The 20,590-nt window shown below is 41.6% G+C and overlaps 1 protein-coding gene across 1 annotated transcript; it reads right to left on the minus strand.

Annotated features, from left to right (window-relative positions):
* Positions 1-624: 624 nt before the first annotated feature.
* On the minus strand, positions 625-9,100 carry LOC133405224 (LIM/homeobox protein Lhx1-like). Its single transcript, XM_061682020.1, is given in 6 exon segments — positions 625-1,026; positions 4,605-4,695; positions 4,697-4,771; positions 6,143-6,426; positions 7,147-7,370; positions 8,931-9,100. Coding segments are annotated over 6 exon segments (1,224 nt in total). The 3' UTR covers positions 625-646.
* Positions 9,101-20,590: the final 11,490 nt, after the last annotated feature.

The raw sequence follows: 20,590 nt of genomic DNA on the forward strand, positions 1-20,590 counted from the left end.
GTTTGAATTTTGTCAAGGAAATTTTGTAGTGTCAGACTTTTGAAAGCAGCTTTCCAAGATTTGGTGGAAATTCTGATACCAAAAGAAAGTCTTAACATGGAGGAGTACATCATTTTCTCTGGCCTTAAGAAACGTAGTCTGAAGAGTCACTATGGTGGGGCCTCGAGAGGCAAAGGGGTTTGTGAAACTTATGAATAAATACAAGGAGCATGTCTAATGCCTTAAACTTGGATATTGCTCAGCCATCCTATGTGCCGTTATTGCACAGGCTACCTTTGACCAGATTATGATCTGTTTGTAAAGCTATTGATGTATTTGACAGCTGCTAATGATATTTTACGTGGTCTAGACATATAAGAGATCTTGAAACTTAATTTTCTCATGACAGTAATGAATGTTTCCTCATGCCAAGCGACTGACAAGAGGCGGGATAGTACCTGCCTCATATGCACACAAAAGATGAAGGCTGTCAGTTCAAAAATGTCCAGTTTTGGGTTAGTATTAATAAATAATAAATAGGAAATTATATAAAAATGTTTTGTGGCATTGCCCTAACCCTGTTGGTATCCATGCCTCAATTCAACCCACATCATAATAAACCCCAGTTACTAATTTTCCAGCCTAAAGAGTCCAGTCTCACAAAGAGCTACCACACAGTGGCTTCGTTCATTTCCGTGGGTGGATGTGACAAATGGTTGTTATATCCGCTGCCGTTCAGAGAAAGTGAGGTAAAGGGTGGGCTCGGGCCAAACACCTCCGAGGAGATATTGTGCAGAGTCCCTGGGATGCCAGGCTCTGGGCTTGGAGAGTCTCCAGGGTGATGAGACATAATATCAGAGAAACGCTGCACTTCACTGGATGGATGGTGTCCTGGTAGGGGGTGGTCCATACCTCCAAGGGGTGTGCCCGTGGGGCCTGAAGAGGGCACAAAGGGGAGATCAACTGGGGTCTGGGCCTGCGATGAAGGTGGCCCCTGAGGAAAGAAGTCATAGTTCCCTCCTGGACCATAATATTCACTTTGATAATCTGCAGAAAGAAAAATACATTTGGTTGAAGATGAATTGGTGCATGAATAATACATCAAACATTGGAATATTCATTGAATAGACATCCTTGATTGAGATTAGAAAGGAAAGGCTCATGCCATGCTACATTAGTCACAATGCATGTTACGTTTAAATCAAAACTGCAGGGAGAGGTAGCACTCTTTGTGTACCTCTAACTCAGACGGTTCTGTTTTGGTACATGGTGCATATGTGGTGGAGCGCAAAAAAAATGGTGTATCCTGATTTTCGTTCAAGCGTGAGGCTCGCCAATTCGGTAGACCGGGTGTTCCGGCACAACGAAGGTATGTCCTTTGACATGCGCCAGGCACAGAGACAATTTAGTACCTGAAATTTGGTCTAAAATTATGCCTGCTTAGACCACGTCTAAATCCGGCGCAGGAAGTAGACCGCTGGTGTGTGTAATATGAGTGTGTAATAATATGAGTGGTGTAATATGAGTTGGGTGAATTTGACTGGGGCACAGGCAAACAGAACTTTTACAGAACTTCTTGAATTACGGCCATGTTGGCTTTACGTTTTTGTTTAAATGTACAGGTATTTTTTTGCTTTAGACTGTATCAGGGGTTCTCAACCTGGGGATGTGCCCCCCTTGGGGTGTGTGAGTCCTTCCTTGTCAGAAATGAAATACACGAACAGTCGGGAGGTTGTGGGGATTAATTAATTAATTAATTTCACAGACAAAAGCAGAGAGAGGGAGGTCTGTGCCGCTGAGGGTGTGAACACAGCCGATTTCAATCATTTCCAATCTCGCAGCTCCTCTCATTCTCTTTAAATAGGTCACAATGACCTTCTCGCATTGGAGTGATGGAAGAGGACGATGCGCAATCGCAGCGATCCTTGCATTGGCACTGCTCTTATGATTATTATTATTATTATTATTATCCATCCATCCATTTTCTTCTCCTCACTAGGGTCGTGGGCGTGCTGGAGCCTATTCCAGCATCGGGCAGGAGGCGGGGTACACCCTGAACTGGTTGCCAGCCAATCGCAGGGCACATACAAACAAACAACCATTTGCACAGTCACACCTACGGGCAATTTAGAGTCTCCAATTAATGCATGTTTTTGGGATGTGTCTCCGGAGTGCCTGGAGAAAACCCACGCAGGCACGGGGAAAACATGCAAACTCCACACAGACGGGGCTGGGGATTGAACTCGGGTCCTCAGAACTGTGAGGCTGACGCTATAACCAGTCGTCCACCGTGCCACATTATTATTATTATTATTATTATTATTATTATTATTATTATTATTATTATTATTATTATTATTATTATTAAATACAGAATGAGCTTGTGATAACTGCAGGCAACTTAAATATGTTACAGACCTCATGTCTCTATCCCCAGCCCTGATCATTCGTGTACTCCCCGATAGCTGTGCCGGCCATATTATTGATAATAATAATAATAATAATAATATATATATATATATATATATATATATATATATATATATATATATATATAAGGTTGGGAATCTCTGGCATGAGGCCGATTCGATACATATCTAGATACACAGGTAGCGACTCGATTCCAAAACCATATCTTTACATGCGGAACGACTCGATACCATTTTGATTCAGTATGGGAGCGATACAATTCTCGATTCAATTCAATGCAGAAAAGAATTGCTAGTTAACATTTGCACATGTGCTTATCATAAAGAACCTTGACTTGACTTAACCCAATCCTATAAAATGACATTTCGCTAACATTATTTTCAAACATGTACCAGTAAAAGACCACTTTTTAACCCTGAGCATTGTTGCTCTATGGCACTGCAAAAAAAAAACTATAATTTTGTTTTTAAATATCTAATTATTTAAATAGACCGCAACAATGCAACAATTACATTTCAAGATTTTCTCTCCACAAACTCTGTTCAAACAATATTTAAAGAGCCATGGGGGGTCTCGCACACTCTGCCATCCAAGCGAGGACCGCCACTGCACACACGCACTGCTTTTTTCTTTTGCTGCTTGCTAAGTGCTGACTGACTTTTTGAACTTTTAAGTCGTGATGACTAGCTTAGTTCAACTGGCGATTGTTGTGTCATCTTCGGGATACACGTGGCTGGGTGTTCTCTTAGTAGTTTCTTTTTAGCGTTGCACAGTACCAACAGTGGAACGAACTGTATAAGTGGACCAAGGAGGACTCAATAAGAAGCATTAGTGTGCTGAGTTACAGCCCTAGGAAATTACCAAGATGTATGTACCTTTGCCATACTGTCTGCATGTTTACAATCTGCAGCACACATTTCACGTAACATAACCTTGAGATAAGGTATGTAGCGTGACGTAGCATTCAATGTTTACAATGCTACTTTGTCATCGCAGTGACCATGAAAGTAGCTAAACTACTGAAAAGCTATTTGATCTTGAAATAGTGACGCTACAGAGAAATGTAGTTAAACTAGTAGTGTCATTAGTATCCATCACTGCTGTGTTTGGTTGTAAACATAACGTTACCTTTCGCACTTGTTTTACAAGATAAAAACCATAAAGCCTCAGGCAACTGATTCCTAGCCTCGCGATATCCGCTCCACGGCCCGACAAACAAATGTCTCGAAGGATTCCTGGCGGATTTTGTTTCGATAGTCTAGTCTGCTACCGATACAGTTGTATCTCTTGCCTTTACAAATGGATATCCGGTCGCATCGGGTTATCGGTCCCAACCCTAACAAAAAACAAATCTTCTTGAGTGGGTATGTAAAAACTAACGACTGAGATAATGTAGTTGCACAAGTGCGCACACCCTCGTGTGTGGGGGGTGGCTGTCTTCAAAATTAACTCATCACATTCAAATGTAGGACTGTGTGTGTGTGTGTGAGCGAGAGAGAGAGAGACAGACAGACAGAGAAAGAGACAGAGAGGGAGGGAGGGAGACAGGAAGAGAGACAAGGGAGGAATCGCTGAAAAAAAAAAGTGACGACTGCACAATTATCAGTTTCCTATATTTCCAATCCGGCGGCACGGTGGACGACTGTTTAGAGCATCAGCCTCAGAGTTCTGAGGACCCGGGTTTGATCCCCGGCCCCGCCTGTGTGGAGTTTGCATGTTCTCCCCGTGCTCCTAATATTATGGAGAGATTTATATATAAATCTCTCCAGAAAGTTCCTAATATTTTGGTAACCTTATTCAGCAAAGCTGATAAGTGTTAAATTTAATTGAAACCTAAAAGGGCCTCATTGTTATTCGTCAAATGTTACATATAAGCACCATGAGTGTTTTAACTAATTCCTTTATAAGGTTTACTGGAAGGAAATCAAACATAATGAAGTTTCTTCGTATGTATGACATATAACAAAAGGCGATTAACCGGGCGGGAGCTCACGAACATGAAAATATTAAAAATGTCGGGGACTGGGAGGGAATTCCATGTAGAATGAAAGTCAAACAGTGCGATTGGCTGGCGACCAGTTCAGGGTGTACCCCGCCTCTGGCCGAAGATAGCTGGGATAGGCTCCAACACACCCAGTGAGGAGAAGCGGTACAGAAAATGGATGGATGGATGGATGGATGAAAGTCAAACACACCTCCGTAATAAGAGAAAGGTCCGTTGGGAATGAGCTCCCCGGGTTCCAGGCGGTCTACCAGCGTCCTCATCCGCCTTGGGCTCCTGAAAAAAAGCATGCCTGCGGGCTCCCAGTGCGCTCAGCTGCTTCATACGCCTCTCTTTGGAACGGCGGTTCTGGAACCAAACCTGCGTGTGCATTTACACACAATCAGCAAATGTGCCGATTCAAAGGCAATGTTCTGTGCAGCCGATGTGAGTGGAGAGATGGAGAAAAGCTGTATGCTGCTTCAGATTTTCGCGTTCATTTGTAATTGGTAATAAGCAAAGTGTTTGACAAGCATTGTTGTCGTATGTCATTCTTATATTCAAAAAATCATATTCAACCTTCAGAGTCATATTGGCCTCCATGTGTGTTCATCACGGTAAGCATGGCGAGTTGACGCGTTGACCTCTCTGATCTTTAACCCTCAATTTACTTTGACAGAAATTGCTCAAATTACCTATTCATACGTGGTCACCGTTCTCTGAAATGATCATATTTTAAACGGTTTGTGACGTTATTATTCAAATTGCCTCTTTACAATTTTCTAGTGTAATTATGTAAACTGCAATGCCATTGCTTGTTTACTGCTTATTATCACCAGTAATCAAATCAATCAAATGTTTTAAATCAATCTCACTTAATATTTGCGCAGTCGTTCTATTCATAAAAATACTGACCGGTCATGGCATTGGGTAGTGCTATGTTGAACAAAATAAAATCCAAAATTAACGTAAAAACATTTGTTCGTTTCGTCTTGGTTTACAGTATCACAGTGGTAATAATTAGACAAAATGAAGTGCATCCCAATGAGATCTGTTTCTATATTTGGCATGTTATGAGGAACACGTCACCATTAAACTATTAAATAAAATAGTCATAAAAAGGTTTTGTTAAATGAATATAGACACGACAATAAGAGAATTGTGGCATTCAAAACTTATTTTGCTTTAGTTTGTATTGGTTTCATAATTGTGCGAGTATAGCCTATAGGTTCGTATTAGGGAAAGGGAAAAAAAAAAACTCACAGCATGGCTAAATATGATTGCAAAACGTCAGAGCAGCTGTGCCAAAACTCCCAGCGATCGCAGCAGCCCCCGCGCCAATTGGCGACTTTACCCTGCGATGTGCGCCAGGAATTTAAAATAATAATAATAATAATAAAATCAAAAATCAAAAGGAGCAAAACGTGAATAGCCCATCTTGTAATGAACCTCACCGAACGGCCAATCTCTTCTTTAATGAATTTCACGTGACTACAGGTCAATGGAATAGGCTGCGTGTAAACAGGGTAAAGATGAGTTGAGGGGGGGTGGGGGCGGGGAGTCACGCCAGTCTGGCAGTTTGGCTTGACACCTTTCCATACTATAAGATGTTGCATCACACCTATTAATGAGCGCATAACATATCAACCTCAAACGGTACCACGTCATTATTTACGCTCACATTCGCAACATGAAAAAAAAAATGGCCAGCATAGCGCTGATTTTGTCATCGTAATGAATATGTTCTTTTACCTGGATAACCCTCATGTTGAGGCCGGTCTCCTGTGCCAGTTGCTCCCTGATGTGTCTGGTGGGTTTGGGGGTCGCAGCAAACGCCGCCTTCAGCGTCTCCAACTGTTTGGCCTTAATAGTCGTCCGCGGGCCTCGCCGCTTGCCGCCCAGATTCTGGTCGTCGTTCTCGTTATTTACAGTTTCCTTATCCGAGAGGGCAGCAATCTCCGTTTCCTTAAGGACCACGTCGTCCTGGAGGGGGTCTTGTGAATCCGGGGATAAACTCGGTTCGCTGCATGCCGTTACTGAAATATAAAATCAAAATGAGATTGAAATGCCACAAAAAAGTGGGGGGTTTTTTTCAGGCGTTTTAAATACGTTAATTACTCACATTCAATACAACAGTTGAATACAACTATGGTATTTGTAACCTCATATTTTTAAGTAGACAATTGTCAAACCTTTCTGTGCATCTGTTGAATTATTTTTTTTTTGTAGTAACCCCAAACATTGTAGTCAATATCATGCAACATTCTGGAGTATATATCATTTCAGCACTGTGCGTTTCTTAATAACAGATCCAATGTTGGGTTAGTTGAATTAGGTTTCTCGTTCATACAAGACGTAAGGAAAAAATACTGGCACGTGGGTCAATTTGACCAAAATAGTTGCGTTATTCATTTAACCCAATAAAGTCGGGTCAAATGAAAAGCCGAATTATTTTGTGGCTGTGGGTCCCTTTTTGGCCCAGTAATTTGAAATTGAATTGGAAAATGAACCTAAATTGGTCTATTTTTGACCCAATTGTTTTAGAATGAATTTGGCTGTTAGGCCTACTCATCATATCTTGGAAACAAACAACAACAACAAAATCATCTTAATTACAAAAGGGCCAGATCATGTCATGCACAATTCTAAATTTCTATTCATGTGTCATTTGCTTCACACTATTTCCCCAACACCTCTTTGTCAAGCCTTGGCACATCACATTTATCACCATTCATTATTAGCTCGGAGCTCCTTACCTGAAAGGAGGTTTGTGTCTTTAACACTGCTGTTGCTCATGAAATCGTCTTTGCAAACGAATTTGTTTTCATTTATGATGTAGAGCTCTTCGCCGGTGGAGAGCTGCTTATTGCACATCATGCACGTGAAGCAGTTGAGATGGAACACTTTGCTCCGAGCCCTCCGGACTAAGTCGTTCGGAGAGATGCCCTGCGAACACCCGCCACACTTGGTGCCAAACCGCCTGCACGAGGAGAACAAACTTGCATTAATTGCTGATGCATCATCATTAATGGGATTCGGAATTATGTCAACATTCAGCCCGGACCCGGAACAATAAACTGCTGAAAAAAAGTCCTTTGAAATTACTTCATTCAAACAGGTACATCAGTTCCACATGATTGTCATGTTATTTTCAGTTGAACACATTTGAATCATGGGCAACCGATGTACATTTTCACATTAAGTAAATCCAAAGGATTTATTTTTCAATTAAATAGTGAATTATCTACTGAAGTTATTTTAGCGTCCGGATTATACCAAATATAGTGGAGGCTAGTTTGATTTCCCAGGAAGAATGTTTGTTCTCCTGAATGTTATTTGAAATAGACCTAAGCATCATCTTAACGCGTGAACAAACAAACGTTGTTATAGGCACGCTGTCTAAAATATGTTGACAGACTTCTTAGAATTCTGTGACACGTAGGGCTTAATGAAATGTTAGCTGTTTTTAAAAGTTAATTGCGCTACTTTTTTTAGGAAAAAAAAAAAAACGTTTTTGTATCCCTGTCAAATGCTTTCGATTGTGAAAAACATAATTATACAGACATTCAAATCCGAAAAAAAGTCTTGAAGGGAAAAAAAAGAAAATCAAGCCGCGGTATTTACTTAACATAAGCGTTAAACGATGTGTATTGAGTGGCACTGCTTGTTGACTGCCGTCTGCGTTTGCGTTGTTTGTGGCCGTGATCTTTTTCAGTTTGCTCTTCAAATCCACTTATCACGTCGCAGCCAAACTGAGCAAACACACCGGGCTGCGTGGGTCTTGTACCTAGGCGCTACACGCAGCTTGTTTGCTTTAAGTGTGATTTCCACAATTTGCCAACAAGCCTCCCCCGCTGAGTCAAACGCACACGCGTTTCATGTTTGTGACCGGTTTTTTTCTTTGTTATTGATTTATTTATTTATTTATTTATTTTTTTTGTGTGCTGATGTTTTGCATAAGAATTAAATTAGGAAGCTTTTAATTACTCCACTCAAAGCTTATTGTCTTGCAGACTACACCTTGGCCTTCAACCACCCACCCACTGTGCGTTAAGTCTCACTGCGCGTTAAGTGCATGGAAAATTAAAGTAAACATGATAAATGAATGACTGGGGATATATATATATATATATATATATATATATATATATATATATATATATATATATATATATGTTTTTATTAATGTTTAGAATGAATGGGTGCTGAATGGCTGCTTTATTTTGCATTGCCTGACTCCTCAATTCCTGTTTGGATTTTAAAATGTGGGATATTCAAAAACTGTATCAAAGATATTCATAGTAGATAGTCATTAATGGTAGATCAAATAGAAGTCTTTCCACTTCAAAGTACGACGCAATGAAAATAATAATATATTCGCACGTATTTTAACGACGTCATTATATTCTTAAGAGCATTTCAGCTTCCTTTTGTTCTGTTCATTTGAAAGGCTTTGCTAAAATTGTACCCGGCGTCCTTGCAATTGACTGTAATGCAATTTCAGAACGGTAGATTGTTGTAATCATTGTGTGCAGCTTACCTAAAGAAGTCATTTTTGCAGTATAGTCTCCCCTCTCGAGAAAAACATTTCTCTGTCAAATTGCATTTGCACTCGCAGCACTGGACGCACTTGACGTGCCAGGCTCGGTCCAGCACATTGAGCAGAAAGCGGTCCAGGATAGGCCTCTCGCACCCGGCGCAGTGCACCATGGCTTTTGGCTGGGTTACAACTCCAATAATGGTGCTCACACACACGACAATTCAGCAACACAGGCTAAGCTGTGGCCGGGTTATTAGCTCTCTCATTCGCCTGGGGCTCCCCGCGGTCAATGCGCATGGAGACGCAGGTCGATCCGATGTCACAACAGATTTCTTCCTGCATGCGTAATAAAGGTTTACCGTCCAAACTACAGACAACGGAGGGTGTCTGCGCTTTTTCTCATTGGTGAAGAAAGAAACACTCTCTCATTGGATCCGGACAAAAAAAAAAAAAAAAAGTGGTCTAAAAACTGTAGATTTCAGCACATGGCCGGGTTACACTGCGACCTGGTTTGGCTTATGTGAAACCGGTTGAGGAAACTGCCTCGAAATGCAGATATGTCACCCAAGCAAACGAGCAGCTGAAAAGAATTCAGTGTACACTGGCATGGTAGCGTATCCACAGTCGGCGATCCTGGTGTTGAGCTCGCCAAGATGCGCTGGTGACTCCAGTTGCAGTCAGTGTAAGCTGCGATGCATGCTCTCTCCGTGTCCGTGTGTATATGTTGCGACGCGATAGATCTCAAGTACAATGCCTACCTCCGGAAACTCCGACCCTACCGCATTCCCAGACCTTCCGACGTCATTCATCGACAGGACCAATCAGCGCTGCGGCATACCAGTAAGCGTCAAGCAGCCCGACCTTAACTCACCGAGCTGTGGCTGGTATGCAAGCCTCCCATCACGAAGTATCCCCGGCACGAACTCATCATATGTTAGTGAAAGTGTATGAGGGGAACAGCGGCGGCGGAGGACGAGCTGCCATGGCAGGAGAGGTGCCTCGATTCGGCCGGTGAACATATTGTCCTCATGGGCGGGCAGGTATTCAGGATTGGTGAGCAGGAGATGCATGTTGCATGGCTGATGCGTGCATTTGTTTATATTTCGACCTACAAGTGTAAAATTCTAAATTGCACTTATATAAGTTGTTATCTGACCTGGATATTTGTTGTAAGACTGTTATAAAAAATAAGGATGCTTTGAGGCAAATACTTTAGTGACAATATTGCATGCTCTAGAAACTGCAGAAGATTTTTTTCCAGATCTAAATTATTGCCTGTTTGATGATGCTGTTTCTTGTAGAGGCAGATGTTATTATTATTTTTTTTCTTTTGATGAAACTGTAGTTTAATAACGAGAAAGCGAGACATGCTTTCAAATGCACATATATGCTCAGTGGTTTGCGGCCCAGATACCGCTGACGATTCATTACACTGAAAAAAAAAAAAAGTCCTTTGAATTGACTTAATTCGGACACGTACATTGGTTGCAAGTGATAATTATTTTCGAGGAAAGAGGGGGGAATGACGTCATTTGAAGTCAGAGAAGCATCCATTTTTTTCAATGATTCATTTCATATCCTAAATCACACGTTTGGAGTTTTATACGCTAACTGTTTTTAGGATTTTTTTTTCAAAACTATTTCACAAGTGCAAAAAAAAAATCATGATGTAACATATCATGAGATGGAAATTATATACTGTAGACCAATTTTTTATTCTTTCGTTTTTATAGCCGTGACACACGAAAGTTGAAAATGTTGCATTTGAAATTGTATATTTATTTATAAATAAATGAGCACGCCCAACGCTGAAAAGGCGACATTGACGCCGCATTTATTATCTCCAGCCCTGCAGCATCCCTTACATATGGGCTACTTCTCATGCAAACCTCCCTCCCTTCCCAGTCCAGCTGCCCCCCCGGCGCTTTGGGAGCACCCCTTTTACAAGACATGTGTTAAAGGACTGATGGAAAAAGAAGGCCGATAAGGCTTAAAACATTCATTATACTTGTCGCTGCTCAATGACGACCAAGCAGGGTGAGCTATTATTATCTCGTGTATGTTTATAAGACCCCGACCACCTTCATCAACTTGTAAACATGTAAACAACAAAAACCGTAGGTTTATTTCTACACGCCTCGATAGTCTGTCATTGGAGATAATCTCTGACTGATTTCGAATACCAGAGCCAAAACCATGGCGATGATGCATATTAATCCACAAATTTAAAATATCCTGATCGCCCAAAGGCAATTTCACTTTTAAATGAAACAAACGGCGACTACTACTACTAGTAACAATAATAATAATAATCCACACCACCTGAAATGTTAATTTTGTATTTTTTTTCTCGCCCGACACAAATTTAGAGGGATTAGAGTGTTGAAGTTGTGCGGAAGAAAGAAAAAAAGTAATAATCTAAAAAATGACGAAGCTGTGCGACGAGGCAGATCCTTCCGGTCTGTTAGTGAGTTTTTTTTTTTTTTTTTTTTTTTTTAATTCTAAATTCCTTTGGTTTCTAATTTTGCTACTGTTAAATTTGGAATGCGATATTATTATTTTTTTTCCTTCCGGACCAGACCGCTGTAAAGCAGCCCGCGAGATTTACGGTTTATGAAGTGCAGACAAGTGAACTGGCACACCGCGAGATAATTAATCCGAGATAATGAATGAGACGGTGAAGATGCATGCAATTATTAATTCCTATGCCACGTGTATTTGTCTCCCGTCTCCCCGGGATCACTTTCGAGATTCAAGATCGGTACCACAATGAAAGTGACGCGTAAACGAGCGGGTTTGGTGTGGCCAAATATGTGGCAACTGCAATTGAATTCATTTTGTAATTTTTGCTGATTTGCAGATTGAGAAATACTATTTCTCCGCGACCATAAAATCGTACTTTGTGACTGTAGCTTGTTAGGAAAACACTCACAATTGAAACATGATCACCAAACAATGAAGAGTGTGGTGGGTTGCAGGTGAAGAAGTGAAACTCCTTTTTGCCCAAAAACAATTCTTCTACACTCAATATTAATTGTCAAAGCAACATAATGCAAATAACAAATCAGTACTTAATTGTCTTTCCATAAGAAAAGTGAGCAATCTTAAAAATGTATCTTTGTTAAGTATTTTAAAACACATTCGAACATACGGTTATCTTTTTTTGATTATTAAACATGATTTGTAGATATTAATAAGTGTAAAAACATCAATTTCTGGCTTTATTGCACCTGACGAAAACAATTGAAAAATTATATAATTTAAAATGTATTTTTGGGGTGGGGAGGGGGTCGGTGCCCTGAAGAGTATTTCGGTGTATTATCGCAAAACCACAGGACCTCTATCCAACCCTTTCTCCTCCTCTATTCTTCCTCTCCCTCATCCATCACGGTCCTTGGTGCTCACGCAGAAGAAAGACCACATCAGCTGACTCGTTTGGGAGGCAGTCTCTGTAAAAGAGCAACCCACAAGACTAGAGAGGCGACAACAAATTATGCATAGTCCCATAATTGCATGCGTGACAACTCCACACAAACACACGCATACATGTACGCAACCACACACACACACACACACACACGCACGCACGCCCTGCGTTTGCCCAATCTCCTGTGAATCATCAGTCGAACATATGCCAATGTGAACTCATCGTGAATATATTGAGCTGACAGTAACTCTAAGCAAACATTTTGTAGACTCGCCAAGTCCGGTCCCGGCCTGCACTGAGAGAAATCCAATGGGATTTATAGACCATATCTGCCAACATCTGTCCTTTCCGAGGCCATAGTCAGTCAGGCCCCCTCCCCCGCCCCACCCCACCCCCTTACGCACGCACAGTCACACACACTTGAACCCATATTCAAAGGCTGTCGCGTTACTATCTGAATTTGAGGCTCTGGTCCTAGTCATTTAAAATACCTGCATGGTCTCCCTGTCTCCTCTAGAGGGCGAATACACCAGCCAAGCAAGATAGGGTGTGTGACTCAGTACATAAGCGGAAACGTGTAGTTCTGAATTCAAAACTATACTCCAGAAAATAAAAGTGCTTCGGAGGTTCTATATTGCCCTTCTGAATCTATAGCGTCCCTGGTTCCTTTTAGCACCATTGTACACCACAGCACTCACACAGTTGGGTCAAAAACAACCCAATTTGGGTTCATTTTTAAACCAATTGCTGGGTCAAAAAAGGACCTACTGCCACTTGGGCCAATTACACCCCAAAATGTGCTATTCATTTGACCTAACATTTTGGTTTACACCTATAACCCAACTATTTGGTCAAATTGACCCAAGTGGCAGTCAGTCGCTTTTTGACCCAACATGGGTTCAATGAGAAACCCAATTAAAATAACCCAACATTGTAGTAGGATTTTTTGTAGCTGACTGTGGACTCGGAGAGAATACTCAGACCAAGGTTTTAAACTGATGAAATGATATATATGAACATAAACTGAGTTTTATTGACTACAATCTTATAGGGTTGCTGCAAAAAAATAAAAAATTAAATAATTGATCACAGATACACTCAGAAAAGTTTGACCATTGTCTACTTCATAAAAACAAGGCAACTCAGTGACAATTTCTTGTTGTAAGGTGATGGTTCTGTTATTCTATATAGCGCCATGGAGTTCCTGGGTTAACCTAATCAAACCATTTGGTTCTCACTTAGTGTAATAGATAATAGATGGTTCTATATAGAACCACTAAGAATGGGTGCTAAATACAGTAGTACCCAAACGCGGTTCCCCTATGCATAAGCCCAAGAGCCGCATCCGGGTAATGTATCTGTAGAATCTTTATTTTATTTTTCTGAGTGTACGTACTCATTATCATAATCTATTTTAAGCCCTTCCAAAGCACCAACAGTCGGTGCATATAAGACCCACCTATTTCCCAAATGTATTATGAATGGATGGAAGTTATTAGTTCGTATGCATGTTCGTATGTTTACTGTATTGCAAAACCGTTGAAACAGGCCATGTATTTTTGCCACATGAAATGAACCAAAATCAAACAGGAACGAAATCTACACAATGGCGTTGGAAAGCAAGCACTAAAGCAGTGCCCTTAGTTTAGATTAATGACATATGTGAGCTTATTCTGCAGTCCAGGGTGAAAGGGCTGGGATCACTAATGATTATAATATAATGTGTGGCGATAACCAATCCCTTTGAGATATTATCTCCCGCTGGCCAATGCTCAGGGGGCGAGCTGCATGTCTGTAGAGCTGCAGATAGCTGCCATTGCTTACTGCGGCGACCGCCGCAGATTTCTGCGCTCTGACATGAAAGCCCGCAAGCATCAGGCATGGAGAGACTGAGAGCTGGCCGCTGCTGATACCTACATTAAATGAATGAAATTAAATCATACAACAGACAAGAGAGGCGGGTTTTCCTTCAACAAAATAACGAATAAGGATGATTATTATTTTACCTCTTGTATTTGTTTGGAAATGGATCAAATTAAGATGAGGGAGATTTGCGTGAAACCTGACAAATGTCTAAATTATTGGATATTAAAGTAAATCAAGGGGTTAAATATTTATTAAAAAATTAAATACTAAAAATAACAAGCCAACATATAGTACAGGAGCATGAAAGATAAAGTATAACAAATGTATTAGACCACATTTTTTCCCTCAGAGTCCATCCAGCACCACAAAGTCCCTTGATGCAGCTCCTTTCAATTTCTGTGAAGAATTTTTACAAGGAATGAGTCATTTCCAACTGAATGAAGCCATAAATTATTAAAGCATTACATTCAAACATAAAAAAAAATTTGTTCGGTAATGCAAGTAAATGAACTGCTATTTGACACATAAGAAATCATAATGTGCTTTCAGTTTTGTTGTTGTTTCTGTAAAACTGCACATTTGGAAATTGATGTCTAACAAAAATATATTTTAGCATTAAACATCCATCCATCCATTTTCTGTACCGCTTATCCTCACTAGGGTCACGGGCGTGCTAGAGCCTATCCCAGCTGTCTTCGGGCGAGAGGGTACACCCAGTTCAGGGTACACCCTGAACTGGTCGCCAGCCAATCACAGGGCACATAGAAACGAACAACCATTCACACTCACATTCACACCTACGGGCAATTTAGAGTCGTCAATCAACCTACCACGCATGTTTTTGGGATGTGGGAGGAAACCGGAGTACCTAGGGAAAACCCACGCAGGCATGGGGAGAACATGCAAACTCCACACACGCAAGGCCGGGATTTGAACCCCGGTCCCTCAGAACTGTAAGGCAGATGTGCTAACCAGTCTTTCACCGTCCCGCCATACTGTATTGTTATCTGAATATATATAGTCGGGTAATGTTCTGACCATTGAGTGTTTAATTGGAGAATTCTGCAACAGATGTACATACAGTATACTGAAAAATAGCACTATGGTGGGGCGAAAAAAAACACTCGGCAAACAATAATGATTCTATTCTGTCCACTACAAATGTGCACAATCCAATTAGTCTGGAAATCTCTGAATAATTATTGACCTTCGCTGATCAATAAAAAACAGTGCAGTCCCTAACAATGTCTGGATTAGAAAAGAACCAAAAGGATCAGGAGGAAGAAGTAATGAAATGAGTGAAGCCGCTGTGCTTGATGTGGCATTTCCTATTCAGCTCTATCCATCTTCATTGGGCTTTTGTGTGGGTAAAAAGCAAAGGCGCGCATAAGGTAAAGCTCGAATAAAAGCCACGGCTTTAGGTCTATATGCAATAGATCAGCAGCCAGGCAAAGCTTTATATTCGTCAGGAGGGAGATATTTTACCTCTGTCTTACGGTTTTATGTTGGAGAGGTGTCACCCAGGGGAAATAGATCGCTAATGCATAGGCAAAGCGCGGATCGCTGTACGTCAGACAGGGGTGTGGATGGGTCGTGTGTGTGTTTCTGTGTGTGTGTGTGGGGAGGGGGGGGGAGAAGGAATTTAAAATCCAACACTGGCCCATCATTGAGACCAAGCAGTATCCGTGCCTTGAGCGTTGTGTAACTCATAATATGGCTTGCAGTAACACGCAAAAAAAAACAAAAAAATACTTCATAATTGAAAAATATCATCGTCATCCAAATGTACTGTTTCTGAACTGTAGCTCAACTTCCTAATATTTGTACCTAAATATCTTGCTCACGCCCTTCCAACATAATGAACACACCCGTATACCATATACAGCAAAGGGAGGACGTGATTTACAATGTTGCTCAAAACACAGCGATCCCTGTCATATTTCCACCAGCATATAAATAAGTCCCCTTTTCATCAGGGGTTTCACTGAGAGTATATATGTTGCTTAAAATGTGTGCATATTTTTTTATCAAATACACAGAAAATAATCACATTTTGCTGGAACCTTTACGACATGCTTGCAATTCTGTCCAAAAATTTTAATAAAGCAGATAAACAAGCGGTTTCAATCTATATAAGTAAGATTTCATTTTAATAGGACAAATTATTTCTACAAAGGGATTACTGGGGATGGGTGAAACTATAGCAGTGTTTAAATCTAGCACCATTATTCTAATTTTAGCTAGGCTGCCTGTCTTTGCTCAGGATTGTTTCACCAGAGAGCAATAGGATTAGGCCCCATAGCAGGACGTTGACCCCACGTCTCCTTCTGTGGCTGAAAGGCAAACCCAGTTTGTTGACTTTGTCCGTGTCTTCCAGACAAATTCCTCAAATCTCAATACCTTTATGAGTCTGCATCTGCTTACTGAATTTGGTGAAGTAGGATACAAATCCTCCAGATGGGATTGGTAGTCATGTCCCTGGTCTCTTGGCCCGACATGCTCAGGATGTAAAGTGACCGTCAATGCCACGACCCCATCGTCGAGAGGACTCAGCAGATTTGGATATAATGACATTACTGTCTATTAAGATTCACATTTAGCATTGTAACACTAGACTTCTTACCCCAATGTCAAAAGCTTCAAAGTATCACCCTGCTTGTGGTAATATTCACATAGTCAAATCACGTCATCTGACTGCATGTGCGCAACCTCTTTTTTGCAAGTGACAAAAGAGAGGCTGTCTATATGCAAAGAATACAATGCCAATATATATTATAATTGAAAGCAAAGCCCCTGAACATCCATGAAACAAACCATTTGGCTGCAAATAGAACCAAATATGTATATATATTGGACAAATACTTGTTCTCACAAATACAACCCTTTTTTTCTTTTTCACAGACACAAATTATATACAGCACAACAAGTGACTTGTCTGTCTCAATCTCTCTCTCCCTCCAGTTTTCACTCTCACAAGTGCACCTATTCCCTTGACTTTCCCTGCTGCCATTCAGTCCTGTGACTGTGGGCAGGAGGCCAAATTGTTTCTCTCCCTCTGTCAAGGCTATGTAGAGGGGATGAGACTACCTTGCGTATGGCTGATGGCTCCATCTATTAGAGCCACAAGGAGTCAGGTGCTGTATACATGTATACTGTGAGTACAAATGGCTTGGATGAGTTGGGGAAGCTTTCCAGATAATATATGTTGCTTTTTTTGGCACATTAACAGAAAATCATAACAAATTAGAATAGATTTTTTTTTTTTTTTTTGTCGAGAGCAGGTAATGTGATGTGTCTACAGGTGTGTACAAAATGGCGACCATGCCAAATTTGCAAGGCTACTTGACCTCGTACCTGGTTCAGCAACTGCTGGAGAATCAAATTCCTGTTCACTTCAAGACTGAGCAGCCAGGACCACCGCACCAAGTGACCGACGACTTCAAGATTGCTGGCCCAGACCCCCACACCCAGTCATTTATCACTCCGATGCCTCACATCCTGCACCCGCTTTCAGGCCCAGTTCCAGCAGTGCAGAGCTTGAGACTGCCATTCATCTACCCTGGTCCGCCAAAACCTCATGCCTGGCAACTGGAACTCTTTGGGGCCCGGCATCATGGCCATTTTCCTGAGCGGCCTTGGACAGACCCATATGCTTGGCGTGTTGGCCGTCCTCCAGACTGCGCCGGCTGAGGACCTCATGTGGTGTCCTAGACACCCACGAGACTGGCCCTGTTTGGCCGGTCATTCTGGTCAGCCTCCAGAACAGCCTGGACCAGCGCGGTACCTCGTTGTCAGTCTGCACAAATTCTCCTTTCTTACTCACTTTGCATTCCCCGCCATTGTTCTGAGCATGTTTACATCACACAGGCTTCTTATTCTCTGTTTTTGGTGACTTCCTGTGACAGCAGTACAGCGTCACTTCAAGCCTGGCACGTATATTATTGCATTTCAGTGTGTTTGTGTGGACACAGATTTCATATAATGATTCCGTGTTTGTTAAATGTTTTAGAAACAAAACAAAAAAAAATTATATGATCCGCTTCCTTGTGACATAGCCTAAGTATTGATTCTGCCACTCCAGTAGTTTTTGTGTTGTCTTTGTGTTAATAAATACTTTATTCGTGTAACTTGCACTACAATCTTTTCCCTCCATCACCACAACGAAACTGAATTGTGACAAAATAAGATGAAAGAAGCATAATGGCTGGCATGGCGAAGGCAAATCGGATTACACTTAGTGCATGTGAACTTTGACATCACATACTTTTTGCGGGAATAAAATTCAGACAACAAACAACAGTATATAACTCAATGCATGCGTACATATATTTTTTATTTGAATCGATTATAGCCTGGCGGCACGGTGTGAGATTGTTTAGCACATCTGCCTCACAGTTCTGCGGTTCAAATCCCGTGTGGAGTTCTCCCTATGCCTGCGTGGGTTTTCTCCGGGTACTCTGGTTTCCTCCCACATCCCAAAACATGCATGGTAGGTTAATTGATGACTCTAAATTGCCCATAGGTGTAAATGTGAGTGTGAAGGGTTGTTTGTTTATATGTGCCCTGGGATTGGCTGGCGACCAGTTAAGGGTTTACCCCTCCTCTCGCCCGAAGATAGCTGGGATAGGCTGCAGCACGCCCACGACCCTCGTGTGGAGTACAGAAAATGGATGGATGGATGATTATAGCCTACTAATTTTAAATCCTTGAGGTGAAATTAAATTTACAATCTGCTGTATATTTTTGTTGCATCAGCACACAGAGAACATGACCACAGAAATGTGCAGGCATGCAAGGAAAAATGTCAGTCTCCAAACGGTGCTGTGCAACTCAGATAAAGTTGGGGGCATCAGTGCCTACCTCAATGGCACCTCAGTCACTAATTGCATCTGGGCACATACACATATCAAAGGGTTCTTGGGGGACTGGTATGGGATCAGTAGTTTGTCGGTGTTGGATCGGGTTTCAGCACATCTGTGCTGTTTCCCGGTCTGTGCGCCCTGCCCCTCCGCCCGCCTGCAGGGGTGGAAGGGCATGTGGGAGGTTGGCATTGGGACCCTGCGGCCCCCACTGGGTGGCCAGGCGGACTGCCCTGGGTCCCTCGATGTGGGACGTGTCCCATCCACCAGGCTGCTCTTGGGTGGACCCCTGGGCCTGATCCTGTTGATTGATTGGGTGGGGTTCTCAGCCTCCGCGGTGCAGCCACAGCAATTACAGGACACTTCTGTCAGTCTTTGTGCATGTAAAACGGTGTTAAATCACTTGCATGTATCCGCAGGCACACACCCCTAGGACTCTTTCACTAGGTGTGGGGTCACGCACTTACTGCGACAAATAACTCATGAATATGCAAATCACTTTTGTATCCCCTCACTTATACTGTTGTTCTATAGACTTTGATAATTTACATAATTAATCCCACCACACTTCAGTTGTACAGCCGGGTTCACGACCCTTGTCCTGCATGCTTCTTCTCCTGTCCTTGTCCTGTTCTATCTTGTCCTGTCATTCCCTCACAGGGTGTAGCATGACAGCCCCATGCAACACTCATATTTAAGGTTTCATTGTTGTAAATAATCTAATTTACTTCTCTCATCCTGTTTACAATCTGTGCTTTGTCTTTTGTCTTTGTTTCTCTCTCTCTTCGAGAAACTTTGTTCTGTTTGACTGATCAAGTCTGATTCTCAATAAACCTCAATTATAATGCTAAGAAACCACAGCGGAAGCTTAAAAACTCCACTGTGACACAGTAAAACTGTTCCGCCATAAAAGGGATACAGATTTTCCATTCTGCTTGACCTAACAGGACAAAAAAATAAAAATAAAATAAAAATCAATGCCACCTCGACAATAGTCATGATGTTTGGCTTCAATAACTACAAATTGTATTTTTTATTTTTTTCTGTCACCATACAGACTGTTTACTATCACAGATACACAGCGCAAGTGTCAACTCCAGTAAGTCATATTCCACAAACTTATAATTTAAACATTTAATTATATTAATATTTACAATTGGGAATCATGATGGATTTACGGTTAGCCTGTCTGCCTCACAGTTCTTCGGTTCAGCGTTCAAATCTTGGCTCCAGTCTTCCTGTGTGGAGTCATGTTTTCCCTTTGGTTGCATGGGTTTTCTCCGGGCACACCTTCCTTCCACACTCATTTGCATTGGCTCATTGAAGACTGAATTGTCCATATGTATTAATCTGAGTGTGAAGACTTAAATATCTGATGTGCTCTGCGATTGGCTGTCTACCAGTCCAGGGTATACCCTGCCTCTTGCCCAAGGTAAACTGGGATAGGCTCCGCTCACACACAACCCTAATTAGGCTAAGCACAAGGGCGATTTTAAGATCAGAGGTTG

This window comes from Phycodurus eques, chromosome 7, assembly GCF_024500275.1.
Source record: "Phycodurus eques isolate BA_2022a chromosome 7, UOR_Pequ_1.1, whole genome shotgun sequence".
NCBI classification, from domain to species: Eukaryota; Metazoa; Chordata; class Actinopteri; order Syngnathiformes; family Syngnathidae; genus Phycodurus; species Phycodurus eques.